Here is an 18,098-nt window from a genome sequence, read left to right on the forward strand (position 1 = left end):
GGCTTCACACCTTGTGACATCCAGGGCCTTCTGGACTTTGGCCTGGACTGAGCCCAGCAGGTCTGCCCCCATCTTCTTGAGCAGCTGAGTGAGCAGGACAAAGAGCCAGTCCTGCAGGTCCTCCCTGTGCACCGTGATGAAGTCCACCAGAGTCTCCAGAAACATGCTGAACACCTGAGAACATGTGCACAATCCTGATGTTTATTACACAACATTGCTTGATCTGACTTCAATTAGATTAAACTGCTCATGTTCAGACAGATGCAGGTTAATGTCTGGTGCAATACGGATGAAAAACACACTTACTCTCTGTTGTTAAATCCACAGCAAGGCAGACCATGCAACAAGAGAAGCTCCGTTAGTTTCATTTGTTGCTGTATGTCAGATTCCATGCCATTACACTGAAGTTACAATTAGTTGTAGTTTTTTAGTTAGCAAAGTCATCTGTACCTTGCTATGTGGATCTGCAAACATCCTGGTGAAGATCTCACAAAGTCTCTTCAGCTCCACTCGGCTGAAGTGAACAAAAGACACCAGGAAGTGAGGAAAGCAGAGCAGTGTTCGCCAAAATGCTTCTTGTACTTATGTTAAGACATTAAAAACACCAACATCACAGCTTAGTATTTACATTCTTTCATTTGTTTACAGATTTTAGGCCAGTGCTACTATTGCAATTACATTAACCTTTTAAAACCTGACCAAATTGGTTTGATATCTTAAAAACAGATGGGGAGAGGGCAATAAGCAACTTAAGACATAGCCCAAAAATTAGCAAGTAATTCATGAAAACTAGAAATGAAAATTGGAAAGAAATAATAATCAGAAATACATTATATATATATATACACACATACAGACAATTTATTTACTTATTTTATTTTATCTATTTCTTTTTTTGGGAGGAGGGAAGTGTTGGTAAAGATTCCCTGGTTACAACTAACAGTCAAGGGCCTTTTTCCTTTTGTGACCATTTTTTTTTTTTTGGCAACTCTGAGAGAATCAACCATATGTGCTTTTTAATCTTTGACTCCTGTGAAGAATAACAGTCTAAAATCCAGATTTTTTGCCATCTGGAGTTTGCCACATACTTTCTCTCATTGTACTATTTTGAACCATTCAGAGCTATAGCACATGAACATTCTTTTAAGCAGCTGACACACAGTGTTAGCATTTGGTCACACTCAAGTGAGCTCGACAAAGCTCACAACTCTACTCCGACACTGTTTAGCACCGTATCCATGAGCTCAAACCCACCTGAGTATTCTTTGGCTCTTGAGGAGATTCTGCAGGCCCAGCAGGCCCTCCTTCCTCTCTGACCAATTGGAGCTGGCGCAGTGATTTAGGACCTCCGCCACGTCCTCCGTCTGGCGCAGGTAATGAGGAATGCCTCCGTTCCTTGAGCCGTATGAGCGCTCTGAGCAGGCACTGGACGCGTCGCTGTTAGCGTCGTCATCCGAGTACATCCCCGGTGATTCGTACCGCCGCCTCAATGGCTTCCTCTGTGGGAGGAAGGAGAATGTAAAGGAAATTTAAGACAGGTTTTGAAGGAAAAATCAACTCAGCCTTGAGGTAAAAATCTAATAAAAGGTTGCCAGCTGCATCAGGGAGCCATGCAGTTTTCAGTACAGTTGATGCTTTGTTCTGTGAATGTTACTTCTAAGTTTAAGGTTAAAATTTGGTTTGGGTATCTACATCCTTGATTGAAAATCAAACTTTTTTCTTTTGTTTAAAATGAACATCAGAAGCAAGTCAAGCAGTGCCATAAGTAAGCAAAAGGTCTCAACCACAAATGCAATGCAGTGGCGGTCACTTCAAACAGCAGAGCATATTTCATCTCATAGACTTTTGAAAAAAAAAGAAGCGCATGAATAATGTACCAAAACAATGAGGTTCAGTCATATCACAATATAAAAAAACACATGAACCGGGTGAACTGTAGATGCACACAACTGGGATGCAGTGGACAAAAACATTCAAGGTAAAAAATTAATCCAAAAGAAATCAAACAGGGGGTTTGGCGTGGAGGAGGGTCATGAGCCAATATGATGAGTCAAGCTGCATTATTGTTCTCTCAACTTGATTAGTGTGTGATGGCATGGATACACGGACAGAATGTAAAAGGACCAACTACCTTATTCCTGGAGTCTCCTAACAGCTGAAATGGTAACAAACAACCAAGAGGGAAAGATGAGAGAGGGAAGGTTTAAAGAGGAAATAAAGAACAAGTACAGATACTCTCAGTAAAGCTGACAATAAAGGAAGGCAAGGACATCTTAATGATATTCAATCCACTGTAATCTACTGGATGAAGATACATTTCTTTTTGAAGACTAAAGCAAGGGCGTAGGTTAAATATAGACAGTAGGGACTTGTCAAAAACAATATTTTGTGAGGACAGAGTTGTTAATACCAATATTTGAGTGTTCAAATAGTCCTCATTCTACCAGTTCTGTTCTCAAAAACATGGAACAAATCGCATCTTGTATAGATTTAGAAAGGGACAGTGCAATTTATTTTTTAAAGAGTAACTAAACCCCCAACTTTTGGCTTCAGTGCCTCCTTGCTGGAATGTGAAAAATGGGCAGGACTGAGAGGGGGGCTAAGACACACCGAGTCAACCAACTATGCCGTGTCTTGATCCACAGCACCTCCCTGCCCCCCACGCAAACACACAAAATAGTTGGTTGGTGAGAGGGCGGCAACAGAAGGCTTAATTTGTAATGAAAGCAGGCTCCCGCTACCAGGATCAGTCGATAGTAAAATTAAATTGCAATAGCCAGGTTTCAACCTTTAGAGGGCAGTCAATACGCATATTTATAACATAATATGTAGAATTTCAATTCTTTGCACTCAAAAGTCAAGAGTTAGACACTCAAAATTTCTGTATCTCAACTGGAGAGTGACTGTTATGGAGTACAAAGGCACTTTCTACTATTAAAAATCATAAGTTGAAAGCTTCCAAAAACAATCTTCACAAATGGACAAATTTCAGCAGGACTATGATCCAAGATCAGGAAGAAATTATCAACACTGGCAAACAAGATCGCATATTCTCTAATGTTAGCATGTAGCTACATGTAACAGAGTTGATACATGTCTTTCCTGACAAAAATTTCACAGCATCTTACCAGAGCATCAGCAACTGCTGCCTCCACCTCTGTGCCGGTGTTTAGGACCCTCATGGCATTGACCGATGCAGAGATCCTTGCTTGGTGAATCAAACCATAGCGGTCTAGACAGAAAATGTGGAAAGAAAAAGGTAAAGAAAGATCGTAAGTGAAGGTAAGTAGTAAATTAAAGATGGCCACCGTAACTTACCTGAATGGAAACGAAAAGGATGCTTTTCTTATTTTTGTAGTCACACAGAGAAAACTACTGTTTCCTTTGGACACATTGAATATCAAGCATTGTAAATGAATTTACTGAAAGATCAGCAAATATAATCTCAAGTCTTCAACTACCAAAAGTGAAATGAAAAAAAAAACAAATAGAGGATGACCAAACCCTGAGGCTAAAAAAACAGGCATACACCGCAGCGATACCATTTCTCAGGAAAAGAAAAACACCAGATGCACCAGAGAAAAAACCCAGAATACGAACTTATATGTTAAAAATTCAAACAATAGAGGCACAATTCACAAAGTCCAAAGGATGATAAATGGCAAATAACAAGTAAAGCTGGGCAAAATCACAGTTCCACAAAAATAACAGCTAAAATGAAAAATTGTGGGATGAGCAGATGAAAACACAAAATTTCCCTTTGCATGCTAGACTAATACAACCTGTCCATTCTCACTTTTCCTGTTTGCTAAAATACTGACTTAAATGCTCACAGATACTCGGGAGAAAACATGAAGTGATGGAATAATGGGTGCTGCCTGCCTGTCACATCACTTAACACAACAGTAGAAGCATGCTGGCTCGGAGGGCATTATTGCCTCTGAGATAGGGAATTTGGGCGAGACCGAGAGGGACTGGGAGTTCTGGGCATGCAGGTCACCTGACTGGCTGTGGGGGTCGGCTGTGGAGAGAGCGCTGGTTGAACGGGAGTGACGTCGGGAGGCTGCAGGGGGCAACATCCAGACCAGGGAGTTAGTGACAATATACTAAAAGTGTAACAACTCGGAGCTAACGTTAACAGGCAATTTTCACACTGCTGAACTAACATTAGATACCATGGGTCAACAGATTATCCACATGGCTAATTATCGAGGCCGATATTTGGCAATTTGTCAATTATCTGTCATGTTGTTTTATGTTAATGATGACCAATACAATTATTATTAAAAAGTGCAAAGAAAGTGTCAGCTTGGGAGAAGCTTTTACTTTGCAAAACCTCAGGGAGCTATTTTTATTTAGTTTTCATTTTTTTATTTATTCAAGTTTTCACTCAACTTTATAAAAAAAATTGCTGGGACCTTGCTGTATATAATGTTGGAAGTCTCCGTTTTGATTAAACATTTGCTAAAGGAATTTAAACAAAGTTTTGTGTTACAGATTATTATATTCTAAATTCTAAATATTGACAGAAAGATTGTCATTTTTATTGTAAATGTATATCAGTTCCAAATATTGGTTATGGGTCTCATCAACTACTAATAATCGGTATCTGTATCAACCCTACAAAGCCAGTGTTGGTCAACCCCTATTAGAAAGCACTGGACTGATTTAGACATGTTGTTGTTGAAAAAAACAAAACATAAATGAAGTAACTTGATATTGTCACTGAACAAAATTTTAAACCCAGCACATTTGTTTTGATCACCAGCAAAATGCCATAGATATCACAAGTTTTGAGGGGACATACCATCAGCATGCTGACTGCAGGAATGTCCAACAGAGCTGTTGCCTATGAACTGAATGTTCACTTCACTTGCATAAGCTGTTTCTAGTGTCATTTCCATAAATTGGCAGTAAATCCAACCAACCTCACAACTGTAAATGGCTTTTACGATGAATAACTGCTATCATGTCATGAACCTGGTGGAAAAAAAAGCATGCAGATGAGCTTCCCCGAGATGATTTTTGAAGGTTCCTGCAGATATTCTTCATTTCGCAAAGCAATTGTAGCATCAGCTGTTTAGGTGACTTGTCACCATACCGACTACTGGATACTGGTTATAATAGGGAAATGAACATTCAGTTCCCAGGCAAATGTGCATTTTAAAGCGGCCTTTTATTGTGAACATCCCAAGACACACCTGTGTGGTAATGATGCTATTTAATCAGCATCTTGATATGTCACACCTGTCAGGAGGATGGATTATTTTGATGAAGTACAAGTGCTCTCTAACAATTTGTGGCCAAAATTTGACAGAAATACATCTATTGAGTGCATAAAAAAAGTCTTAGATCTTTAACTTAAACTGGCGAAAAATAGGAGCAAAAACAAAAGTGTCCCATTTAAATTTTTGTTCAGTGTAGATCAACTTTTTAGTTGCAGAAATGAGAGGCGTTCTTTTATATATGGCATAAAAGACTGTAGTGAGCTCTGCAGTGTGAAAAGAGTCACATCTTGATGAATTACATTTGCATATACAATACAGTAGAGAAGGGGCTGGCCTATCACGAATCACACAAAATGCATTGTATCCCATACTTTGTCCCTCATTACAAATAAGAAATCCAACAAATGTAACGCTTTAAAATAAAATACAGAACGCATAAAAGCAATGTCAATCACGTCTACAGAGTTAAATTAACGACAACTCTATCTTCTTTCACCTTTTTAAATAGAGATTCCCTAATACTGCTGCAAAGAAAATCCACCAGATTTTTACAATGAAACAAGCAATGCCATCAAGCTTTCCCAGTGTGTGATTTTAGACAGTATGCTGGTGCTCCAGAAACAAAAAAAAGTGTAACACAACAGCATAAGTGTCTAGTATCATTTTACAAAGACATCCATTCAGCTCTGTTACAGCTGCACCTCTGCTGCAGGCTTAATGGCCCATTCTGTGTTTGTATGTTTTATACAGAACGTTGAGTTAGTGTTCAACATTTCTGTCCTGAACAGACACAGGGGGCTATAGAGTGATGGTTGATAGAAACAATCATAAGAACAACAACAAAGTAGAAATACTGCCTGGCGCTCCTATGCCTCAGCAAACCAGTGAAGTTTTTTAGATAGTTTACATCCATGTCTGTGAAAACATGGATGGTTCACACACGTATTCCCCCCAGCAGCACTGAAGATCTCTACAATCAGCGCAGTTTCAAGATTAGAGTCACCAATTCAGTATCTGACCAAATGTCTCCCCTTCTGTTCCTAAGTTATTACCTTGAGGGATGGCCAGAAAAATGTTTTTGCAGAACGTTATCATTGCACAGTAAAGATGACCTTTGACCTTTTAGATTTAAAATGTCATCCTCTATTATCTTACCCCATAAGACATTTTATGTGAAATTTTCATAATTAGCAAATGAATTCTGAACAAAAATATGTATTGTGAATTCACAGTGACCTTCACCTTTGACCACCGAATTATAATCAGTACAACTGGACGTATGTGCCAAACTTGAAGAAATTCCCTCAAGGTGAGTTCATGGGAACAAGACGGATGCAAGGTCACATTGACCTATGACCTTTACTGTGCATTGTTTGGAGGGGTACCATCAGCTGATTGCAGTTACTGCTATTGCTTGTTTCTGTTGCATCCTCTTTAAATCCCATCATTTATACATAGATTTATTCAGTAATTACACACACAAAACCAACTGACATGAATCCAGCTATCAAGAATTAAGACAGTACATTTGAGGATTGTATTTTGTCATTTATACCATCTTTTAAAAAATCAATTTAGAGGAGACACAGGACCCAGAAAAGTAATCTTCCCTTAACCCAGAAGGTCATAATTAGTGCATGCACAGGAAAAACAGGCGGAGATGAAATGACACTACAAAGAACGTCGAAACATGAGGGAGGCTGATAGTAGCACCAGCTAAAGATTCTCTGGTCGGCTGTTACACTCAGTGAGAGGCAGTCCGGACAGCTTTTGCTCAGCGGTACTCACCCAGAGGAGTGAAGCCCCGAGCGGGGCTGGTGTCGCGGCTGCTCTCGCGACTGGTGTCGCGACTGCAACCCTGACTCATGCTGGGACGGGGAATGCGGCTCCGGGCTAGCGTGCGGTAGGGAAGAGCAGCAGGAAGAAGAACTTTACCACACAGGCTGGCTGTCAGGACAACAAGTTAGGTGGGAATGTCAGTGTGCATTCATGGGGGTGAGAGTCAGAGATGAGGAGAAGAAGAGGGGTAGAAAGAAGAAGCCCTGCAGACTGTACTGTACCCTGGGAATGTAACACTCTGGACACCCAACAAAGTACTGGATGAAACAACAAAATGGTGACTTTGCTATTTCAAGAACTTTGCTTGCTAAACTTAGGTTAGCACTGAAGAAAGGCTATTAGGTTATTAAAATAAAGTCAAAAGGGTTTATTGTCTTGAACATATGAATGCACTCAGCAAATTTTATAAGAATTTGTTCAGTCACTGTTTACACATTGTTCGTATCAAATTTGGCATATTGACCCAAGGGACAATGCAACAAGCAAGATTATGAATTGTCCGAAATAAGGATGTTTTTATTCTCTGGGGTGCAAGAATGTGCTCAGGTGATTTTCATGACAATCACATTTGGATCATTTTTTTGAGGACAAATGTACAATTGACTGACATCGTCATCTAGTGGTTCTTGGAGCCCACAATATAAAGGGAGACAAAACTGGACTGGAGAAACAAGAAGAAAATAAAGAAGAAATGAAAGTGAAGAGAAAAAGAGAAACAGAGACAGAAGCAATGGCAGAACACTGGGTGAGTGAGTTGGTCAAACAGCATACTGCTAGTAAAGGTTAGAGAGTGTGGACACTCCAAAGAGCAATTCAGGCTTCTGTTAATGTGTGACAATTATATAGTCAAGGAAAGGATTATATCATTTGTAACTCAGATATTAGGAAAGTAACACATCAAGCTGTGATATAAAAACAGTCATGAGCAGTAACCTCCCCTTATCAAAAAAAGGAAACTAAACGGAAACAAAACAAAAATGAAGGTTCTGAAATTAATCAGACACATTTCCTCTTATTAAAACAACTTTTCAATAACACATCAAAAACATACAAAAAGCAGCCAGAGGATATTCAACTCTGACTAATAAGAAAAGGATATATGACTGCCTGACATCTACATCCACTGCTGGGATCTGCACAGCAGCATGGTCAGATTGTATTGGGTTTCTGTCCAATGTTAGTTTAACAGCAACAATTCATTTTCTACTTGACAAGATTACACAAAGTCTGTGGTTCCAATCTTAAGTTCGAGTAAATAAATAGAATTACTGCCTTGTGGTCAAATGCCTTCGCGCTCTAATCTAGTTTGCACTTACAGTTTAAACCACGTCTGTGAAAAATCATGGATACTTCACACACATCCCCCCACAACCACCACCAACATCTAATCAGTTTATTGTTGTGTCCAAGTGAACGTTTGTGCTAAATTTGAAAAAAATAATTCCCTTGAGCTGTTCTCAAGATATCAGGTCTACAAGAATGGGACAGATGAGGTCAACAAAGTGACCTTGACCTCTGACCACAAAAAACAAATTAGTCTATTGTTGAGTCCAAGTGGATATTTGTGCCAAATTTGAAGAAATTCATGAAGGAATTCCTGAGACATTGTGTTAATGAGAATGGGATAGATTGACAACCCGAATACATAACTCCTCCGGCTTCAGCAATTGATGGCACAGAGGCATAAAAGAAATAAAATAAAAAATCACCTAAAACTACTGCTCCCTCTCAATCAATCATACACCAGGATGGATCGGCTAGTAATGTTTAGTTTATAGCAAAAACTGTGCATAAAGTGTTCACAATTTCAACTGTTTCGACATGATGACACAAAGACACTGTCTTCCTTGTCATCAGCACTGTCTGTACAAATAATATGCCAACAATTCTCTGTGATGGACAGGATCATCAGAGCACAGGAAATGTGAGTGCTGCAGGGTTTCCAAGGACAAACATGACTTTATCTCTTTATCAGTAAGTTAAGATAACTAAGTCCATAATCCTCAGTCAACATATTGTATGTCGCTTATCTGTGACATGTGTTCATGTGCTGTATTGTTAAGGGTACATCCGTGTGGTCAATGATATGTATGTGAACGGTCAGTGTTTTTGTCACATTACCTGCACATTGTAATGGTGTGGATTTGACAAGAAACTACTACTAAAAGAACAATGAGATATGTTGCATCTCAGTTTCCTACTTTTCCTTTACCACACACTTAAGGGCAAAAATGTGCTCCTGTAGCCAATGTAATCAACTTATCAACTGATTAATGCTTTGGCTCTGTGTAATGCTTACCAGTTCAATTTTCCATATCAAAAATGAAAACTTAAAAAATTGGATTCAGTTTTTTCGATTTGTATTTTTCTTTTGTCAAATCAATGTAGAATTAAGATTTTGAAGTCACTTTTCTAATCAGGAAGTTAAGATAACAAAGAACAACAAACCATACATAACTAAGGAAGTGAAGGACTGCATCAATCGCAAAAAAAATGCTTTTAAAAACCAGGACAAAGTACAACTCAAAGCTGTGCAAAAAGAACTTAGCATCATGCTTTGGGGAGCCAGGACAAAGCACAAGGAGAATACTGAACAGGACTTTCTTAATATGAACCCTAAAAAGCTGTGGGACAACATGAAAGCAATCACCAATATGGCCCCTACAAAAAAAGCCTTTGTACATCTGAAGACTTGCAGAAAGCCAATAAGTTTAATGATTTCTATATGCAATTTGTAACTAATGACTTTTCCTCTGAACTTGAAGAGGTTCTAGAGACTCTTATTATTTCTGATCAGGTCACAAGCTTGGTGATTGAACCCGGCAAGGTCTAATCACTCTTCAAGAGAAACTGTACAAAAAAAGCAACAGGGCCAGACGGCATCCCTGCATTTCTCATCAAGATGTGTGCTGAGGAGCTGCTGCAAGTTTTCTGCCCTATTTTCCAGATCTGTGGACCTGTGTACAATCCCCACCCTCGGGAAAAAATCGGTAGTCACACCTGTCCCTAAAAAACCGTGCCCCAAGTCAAATAATGATTTCAGACCTGTTGCCTTAACACCTGTAATAATAAAATGTTTTGATGGATCATGGTCTCCTGGCTTAAAACAGAGGATGATTTTTATTTAGATCTTTTTCAGTTTGCATATAAGCAGGAGCGTGGCACTGATGATGCTATCAATAGTATCACACACCTGGTCACCAAACACCTGAAGGACCCCAAGGCTTATGCACACATGCTTTTTATTGATTTAGCTCAGCTTTTAATACACTGTAACCTCACCTTCTGATGCAAAAAATCAAACAGATAAGTGTGAATCCTTTTATCTTGAGATGGTACTCATGCTTTTTAACTAACAGAACACAGCAAGTCAGAGTAAATAAGGCCTTCTCTGAGCACAGACTGCTCAGTACTGGTGCTCCTCAGGGTTGTGTCAGCCTTCCTCTCCTCTTTACTCTGTACACTAATGACTGCAAGAGAATCCCTCCAGAGAGCTACGTCATTAAATTCTCAGACAATACAGCTATCCTTAGCCTAATGAGAAGAGATAGCAGCCCCTACTAACATCTGATTGGCTGCTGTTCGTGTGCTGCCATGACCGGATGTAGTCCTTGAATGTAGGTGGGGCAAGCCACCTCAGCCAGCCAATCAGACGTAAATAGGAATATGTAAGTAGGACAGCCCAACAACCAAACAGAAATAAAAACTCTCTATTTCTATTTCTATTTCTCAATTTTCCATCTTTCTATCAAACATCTCAAAAATAGATCAATAAAAAATTCAACATTGACTTGGCAAACCAAAAAAAAAAACACTTCTAAAAAATGTAATCAAATTTTTGAATTTTCTATTTTTCATTACTGATATGGAAAATTGAATTAATAAGCATTAGACAGAGCCTTTGCTCACACAATTAGCATTCTTCATCTGGGACATCAAAAAAATTAAAACTGAAGAAAGACTAAAATAAGTCACATTAATTGACTCTTCCATACTTATACCACATAGCCAGTAGTCCCGCAGAACTACAGTAGCTTGAAGCTAAAGATGAAGTTGTGGCCTTACCAAGGCCCAGTCGGCTGGGGCTGGTCTCGCGGCTGCAGCCCTGGCTGCGAGGGATCCTGCTGCGCTTGTCTGCTGGAGTGCTGGTGGCCGACATTGTGGCTCGTGGAATCCGGCCGTAGCTGCTGTGGCCAAGCAGCTTGCCTGGGGAGCTGGAGCGACTGCCGGCTGTCGGAAGAGAAAAGAGACACAAAAACATGGTCAGTGGTTAGACAGCATAAAGTATAGCTGAGACACTGGCTGGGATTAGGGTAGGGAGTTGTGCAAACCTTTAATAACATACTTGGTCAAATCTCAAAACACTAGCAATGAATAGATAGATCCAATGCTGTGGGGTCTGTGCAGCAACACAAACTACAACCCCAATTCATAAGAGTTGGGATGCTGTGTAAAACATAACTACAAACAGAATGCAAATCTGATTTGCAAATGTGTTTCAACAAATATTCAATTGAATACTGTACAAAGACAAGATATTTAATGTTCAAACTGATAAACTTTATTGATTTTTGTAAATATACAGTATACGCTCATACTGAATTTGATGCTTGCGACATTTTCCAAAAAAAGTTGGGACAGGGGCAACAGAAGGTGGGGAAAGCTGTAAAAAGCTCATAAAAGACCAGTTAGGAACATTTCATAGGTAAACAGGTTAATAGGTAATGGTAAAGATAGCATGAGTTGGAGATGAAAGAAAGTCTCAGACGTTCACAAGCAAAGATGGTACGAAGTTTACCACTTTGTGAAAATTTGCATTACTAAATATTGCAACAGATTAAGAAGTTTCACGACACAAAATTACAAGGAATTTAGGATTTCATTTCATTTCTGCCAGTAAAGACAGTTTGTTGCTGCATCTACAAAAGTTAAGACTTTACCGTGCAAAGTGTGTGTGAGTGCCCATGGCATGATGGGTAGCTTCAAATCTGTGAAGGCACCATGACTGCTGAAAGGTAAATACAGGTTTTGGAGCAAGATATGCTGCCATCCAGATGTCTTTTTCAGGCACATCCCTGCTAATTCCAGCAAGACAATGACACACATTCTGCGTGTGTTACAACAGCATGGCTTCGTAATCAAAGACGGGCAGGTACTCGACTGGACTGCACTGTCTCCCATTAAAGAGACCCCGGACTGTTGGGCATCTGAAGTCATATATCAAAAAAGAATGGAAGGAATTTCACTTTTAAAACTTCAACAATTAGTGTCGTCTATTCCCAAACACATACTGAGTGTTGGTAACAGAAAAAAATGATGTCATACAGGGGTAAACATGCCCCTGTCCCAACTTTTTTGGCATGTGTTGCAGGCATTAAATTCATAAAGAGTGCACATTTACAAAAAAAACACAATTTGTCAGTTTGAACATTAGATATCTAGTCTTTGCACTGTAGTCAGTTGAATATAGGTCAAAAATGATTTGCAATTCATTGCATTCTGTTTTTAATTGACGTTTCACACAGTGACAAAATCTTTTTGGCATTGGGGTTGTATTATACCTCCTATTTAGCTTTTATTTATCTCAGTGTGGCAGACAAAACCACATCATGTTTATCATGGATTTGGTTACTGTATATTTGAAGGTGAACGAATACTATTTTAATGACAACAAGTTTGGTGAAAACAGAACTTCACAGGAAATTAAGTCTAAATGAAAAAATACAAACGTTAAAGCCTGGACAAAGAAACACAAACACACACAAAGGCTGAGGGAGGCTTAACCGACATTCAAACTCACTGTGCTGTGGGGAGACATTTAACTGTGGCACCAGTTACCAGTGGTCACATAAAACACATCAACACTAAACACAACAACTACAAAGACAAAATGGCTGACAGCAAACATTTCCAGCTCCAAACTGCTTCCCAAACTGTGGGGGGAAAAGTAATCAAAATAAAACGTGAGTGTGATGAATGGAGCATGCTGCTACTGCATGTGGTGAAACCAATGTAAAAGGCTAAAAGAATGAGATGGCGTGCAAAGCTCTGTGCGCTAAGAAAGGAACGGTGCCGAGGGATGAGGTGCCTGGCTTGTGATTGGATGAAGCTGAGGCCTTACCATTGATGGGATTGGCTGATCTGGATCCTGGGTGATGGAGGCAATAGGCAGGACAGGGTGGAGAACGGTCAAAATGAGACAGAAGGGGTTATGTTTATTAAACTTACCCAGCATGCACTCTGGATGCTGTTGTTAGCTGGGTTCAGATCTCAAGAATATATAGTCCGACACATACTGTGCATGCATGTAGGCACACTTGCACAAATATACAAGATTTGTGAGGGACTGGAAGTGTTTTCACGGTGCTGTAGCGCATGAGAAACACCACACACACATACAAGAAACAGCAAAACATCTCGTATGATCTTGAAGCCAATGCAGACAGATCATACAGAAACATGAGAGTAACAGATAGCTGTGTAATGCTGAATGTGTATCATGTAACTTCATTGTTTGAGAGCCCGTGTGGGGTGCATGTACATACGCTGGGACTGGGAGACAACTTTGGCTCGGCTGCGCCCCCTACTGTCCACCACCGAGGAGGTACTGGCTCCGCCCACGCTGCCCGAGCTTTGCCGCCTGGTGCGAACACGACCTGGATGACAAGGGAAGGAGCCAAAGGGGGAGGAAAGGAAGGCAATGAAGTGTAATCTTCTTGAATGACTTAAATGTGTTCACCCCAACCCCGGACAGAGATGCTGGAGAGGTCAAAGTCAGGGGGGGACAGAATGAAGAAGACCTGGATGAGGGGAAAGAGCCCCCCCTGAAAACACACGGGAGGGAAACAGACAAACCTGGGTCTATTGGTTTGCAAAGAATTCGCAGTGTTTTGTTTTAACATGCAGCCACAGATCATGGTGGCTGGGGTTTGCCCCTGCAGGAAGTCATGATAGTGCTTGCTAAAACAAACCACAAGAAATATTGGCAAACTTTTTGGCCCAGGTCTGGAGAAAGATGGAAAAACACTGAATATCCTTTGCAGTTGACTATATGCTAAACTAGGATTACCACCTCACTGTTGTATGCCTCTGCAAACCAGTCAAGTTGCACAGAAAGTTCACATTAATTTCTGTGAAAACATGAATGCTTCACACACATCTTCAACCTGGCAGCACAGAAGATCTCTACAGTCAGCACAGTTTCAAGGTGGATACCCAAGACTAGTGTAAACAATTTAGTATCTGATCAAATGGTTCCCCTTCTGTTTCTGATTTAAAATGACCATAAAAGTGTTTATGCAGAAAACTGATGTTACAGTGAAGATGACGCTTGACCTTTTGGAAATCATCACTTGCCATCACTTCATCATTTGCGTGAAATTTTATCATAATTAGAGTATGTATTCTTGACCCAAAACATGTTTTTTGAGGTCACGTTGACCTTGGCCTTTGACCACCAAAACCTTAGTATTTCATTGTTGAGTCCATGTGGATGTTTGTGCCAAATTTAAGTGTTAATGCCAAGGCCCTTTTGCGATTCCAAATTCACAGGAATGAGATGGACACAAGGTCACCGCCTTGAGCCCATGTGAAGGTTTGTGCCAAATTAAAGGAAATTCCACCAAGGCCTCTTTGAGATTCAGACATAAGGTCACCTTGACCTTTGATCACCAAAATCTGTTCATCTGTAAATCAGTTCATCCTTGAGTATAAGTGGATGTTTGTGCCAAATTTGAGAAAAGGACCATTAAGGTGTTCTTGAAATGTCGCATATCTGAGAATGAGACAGACGCAAAGTCACTTTGACCTTGGTCCATCAAAATCAAATCAGTTCAGCCTTAAGTCCAGATGGATGTTTGTTCCACACAAAAAAATTACCTCAAGATGCTCTTGAGACATCATGTTTACAAACCTTTGACCTCAAAATTTTTGTGGATGTTAGTGCCAGATTTGAAAATAATCCTTTGAGGTATTCTTGAGATATCAAGTTTACAAGAATGGAACAGGTGGACAGATGGATTGAAGGACGGACAACCCAAAAATAATGCCATGGACAACCAAAAAAAATTTGCCATAGCTATCGTAGAGTCAAAAAAAGGATCTGTAGAATGAAACCTTACATGATATCACAGAACCAATTGTATGATTCTAAATGTTATGCCTCATCATTTACACAGCAGAACATTCCAGGATTTTTTGGATTTGGTAACCCTGAGGATACTCCAAACAGCAAAGGACAGTTAAAAGCTTGGGTAGGATATCAAACTTGGCACCCATTTAGTTCATGAGATGTTGCAGTGCACCTTCATACCAATGACATATCAAGTTCTGCAAAGAAAGAAAGAGACCAACACAGAAGGATTTTCTCTATCAACGTGAATGCAACCCTACAGTATGAGCAAGTCACATTGGACTTGCTTTCTGTGTAAGAAACACAGTTGATGGACACAGTTGTTAGGGTTACAGTAGGAGTAAATCCATGCAGACAGTTCATGCATTTCCAAATAACTGAGGAGCAGTTGGGGAATAAGAGGGGAAAAAGAGGGCACAGATGAGAAGAAAAAGGATGTAAACGTGTAGCCCGAGACAGCTGACAAAAAGACACACTCATACGTCTTCACTTTCTTGTTTTCTGTGCAAGTTGCACACACATTCATTCAACCACACACACACACATTCACACACACACATAAACACAAGTCTTACCATCGCTTTTACCAGGAGTGCCATCTTTTGGGCATTTAAGAAAGGCGGTGCAGCAGCGAGTGGGAGGAGAGGTATAAAGGAAGACATTAGTAGTAATTGAAGCAGGTGCAGGAGTGAGTGGGTGAGCAAGGGGCCTCATCAACATTATCAAGCTCATTGGAGAAAGACAAGGGAAAAAGAAAAGTTTGTGCATGGCTGTAAGGATTCAAGTAAATATTATATCCATAGGCTTAAACATTCCCCGTTGGCTTTAAATATTGTGAAAACATCCTTAAAAAGTGTCTAGGATTTTCATCACACTAGGGGGGCTGCTCAGCCTCATCACATCGTTTTGTCAAAATGTCAACACAGGATTTCAACAGTTCCTGCTGACAGAACAGTCTAATGACACCCTAAGAAGTCATTAATAACCCCAGGCAGGCCCATAAAAGCCAGTGACTACAGGAGAAAATGTCTTAATACTTCATGATGATAGGAGACTTGAAGTGCTTGAGTGGGTCTCTGAAAAATGACTTTGCTCAAATACAGATACTTATTCCTGACTAACACCAGACCAAGAACAATAACTATAAATATATCATGTCTTTCTAACTCAAGCGGAGTTATAACCATAGTCAGAACTATAACCACCACAACACAGGTGGATAATATCATGAGGATCACTTTCAGAGCAATTTGTTGAATGATAAAAAATTCTGATTGAGAAATAAAAGCAAATTCATTTCAATTTAAAGCCCCTGCTTGGCACCACTGTTGACCTTACATTCATTATTCACCAGTGTGGACACTCACATTGTTATAGTTATAGTTGTCTCAGGCTGTAGAATTCTGGTTGGGTGGTTGATATGCCGTTGTGCAACCAAATTCTCATTGGTTGGACAATCACTGGTGATTAGATTTAAATGGCGTGACTCGACTTGAGATGTAATGTTACGTTATAGGGCCCATGGGACTCAATAGCAGTATTGATGAGTCATTGATTTTAGGGTTTTGAAAAAAACAGGACCGGGTCCTTAATAGAACCAGGTTTCTATCCCCATCCCTATTAAAAAGTGCAGCATTTTACCCAAACACTAAACATTTTTCAACTCTTGTTTTTAATCATATAACAGATAAAAAATCACAGACATTTAGTGTCGGATGTATCACGGTGGATGTACTCTGCTAAGTCTCCCAAAAGACACTGCAGTTCAAGGCTGGATTATGATGTTTCTGGGAAAAAAACTCTTTCGTGGACAAACAACACTACAGTGCCCTCAGTGCGCAGTGGGGATTTAGTCAATCTAGAGATAACCTGCAGATTGTTTCCCCCATCAACCAATCGCTTGGTTGACGATGAGGTGGAATTTCAGTCAATAAAGATTTCCCTTGCTTGACTTACAGCCTTTTAGTTAGAATTCTTAGTGTGTGCTACCTTTTAAATCTCACAGGTACAACACTGCAGTCATAATTCTGAGGAGTTATTTTTTTACAGAAGAATGAAACTGCCATCCAGAGGTGTGTTTTGCTGATTTTCAAAGGTTAGAGGGATATGACTGATAGATTACCTAATGAGGCGTAGGACCCTGGGGGCAGGGCAGCTGCGGAGCTGAACGGTGAGGAGGCGGGGACGGTGGACAGGCGTGACTTGGCGTTGGATGCGGCATTCACATCGATGTCACTACGGGAACGTTGGAGAGAACCCGGTGTAGTGGGCACCCTGGTGCTCACCAGCTTACCTGCAACAGCACAGAGATGATAGATGAGAACATTTGACCTTTCAAGACTTAGACTCATAACTTCTACAGATGTACATTTGGACGACTACATACAAAATGCACATGTGCATATACAGAACATATACTATACATGCATAAATCATGTTTATGATTTATGAATAAACATGTAATGTATATTACATGTTTATTCTCTGAATGTCATTTTTTTGTGTTCCTTATTTTGTCATTATTATTTTGAATGCCACAAAATTTAAAATAAAAGCCTAGTGCCATTTAAACACCCAGTCCCTTTCACTAGCCTGGTGTGGTGACACTTTTGACACATAAAAGTCTGTCCAAATTCGAAGCTCTGGTTACTATGCAATTCATTTTTAGACAAGTTCTTTGAATGTATAAAACCATGTTTTTGGCTACCTGCTGGAGATAGTGTTAGTTAGCTGCTAAGATCACACACATAAAAAACGGTATAAATGTTGTGGTAAAACTTTTGTCCATATGAACACATTACACACATCCTTAACCTGGTAAGATTCTCTATAATTTAATATTCAGCTGGTTTTATTAAAGCCACTGAGCAACAAAGAAGCAATACCAGCTCAGTAAACAT

At 39.8% G+C, this 18,098-nt stretch overlaps 1 protein-coding gene across 22 annotated transcripts in view; it reads right to left on the bottom strand.

The window, feature by feature from the left end:
- clasp1a (cytoplasmic linker associated protein 1a) overlaps nucleotides 1-18,098 on the bottom strand; it is a 117,096-nt gene that overhangs the window by 23,029 nt on the left and 75,969 nt on the right. For 6 of the 22 annotated variants that reach the window (XM_088082867.1, XM_088082881.1, XM_088082873.1 and 3 more), the window contains 12 exons: nucleotides 17,321-17,491; nucleotides 15,774-15,797; nucleotides 13,613-13,723; nucleotides 13,189-13,215; nucleotides 11,133-11,297; nucleotides 7,017-7,175; nucleotides 4,001-4,063; nucleotides 3,129-3,232; nucleotides 2,132-2,155; nucleotides 1,255-1,499; nucleotides 451-514; nucleotides 11-174 (listed from right to left, as the gene is read on the bottom strand). In XM_088082867.1, the coding sequence (XP_087938993.1) occupies nucleotides 11-174; nucleotides 451-514; nucleotides 1,255-1,499; nucleotides 2,132-2,155; nucleotides 3,129-3,232; nucleotides 4,001-4,063; nucleotides 7,017-7,175; nucleotides 11,133-11,297; nucleotides 13,189-13,215; nucleotides 13,613-13,723; nucleotides 15,774-15,797; nucleotides 17,321-17,491 (1,321 nt within the window). The remainder of the gene's footprint in view (nucleotides 1-10; nucleotides 175-450; nucleotides 515-1,254; nucleotides 1,500-2,131; nucleotides 2,156-3,128; nucleotides 3,233-4,000; nucleotides 4,064-7,016; nucleotides 7,176-11,132; nucleotides 11,298-13,188; nucleotides 13,216-13,612; nucleotides 13,724-15,773; nucleotides 15,798-17,320; nucleotides 17,492-18,098) is intronic. The other 16 variants (XM_088082879.1, XM_088082885.1, XM_088082882.1 and 13 more) reach the window with 14 other exon arrangements.

This window comes from Plectropomus leopardus, chromosome 10 (assembly GCF_026936395.1).
Source record: "Plectropomus leopardus strain MGB_pleo_1.0 chromosome 10, ASM2693639v1, whole genome shotgun sequence".
NCBI classification, from domain to species: Eukaryota; Metazoa; Chordata; class Actinopteri; order Perciformes; family Serranidae; genus Plectropomus; species Plectropomus leopardus.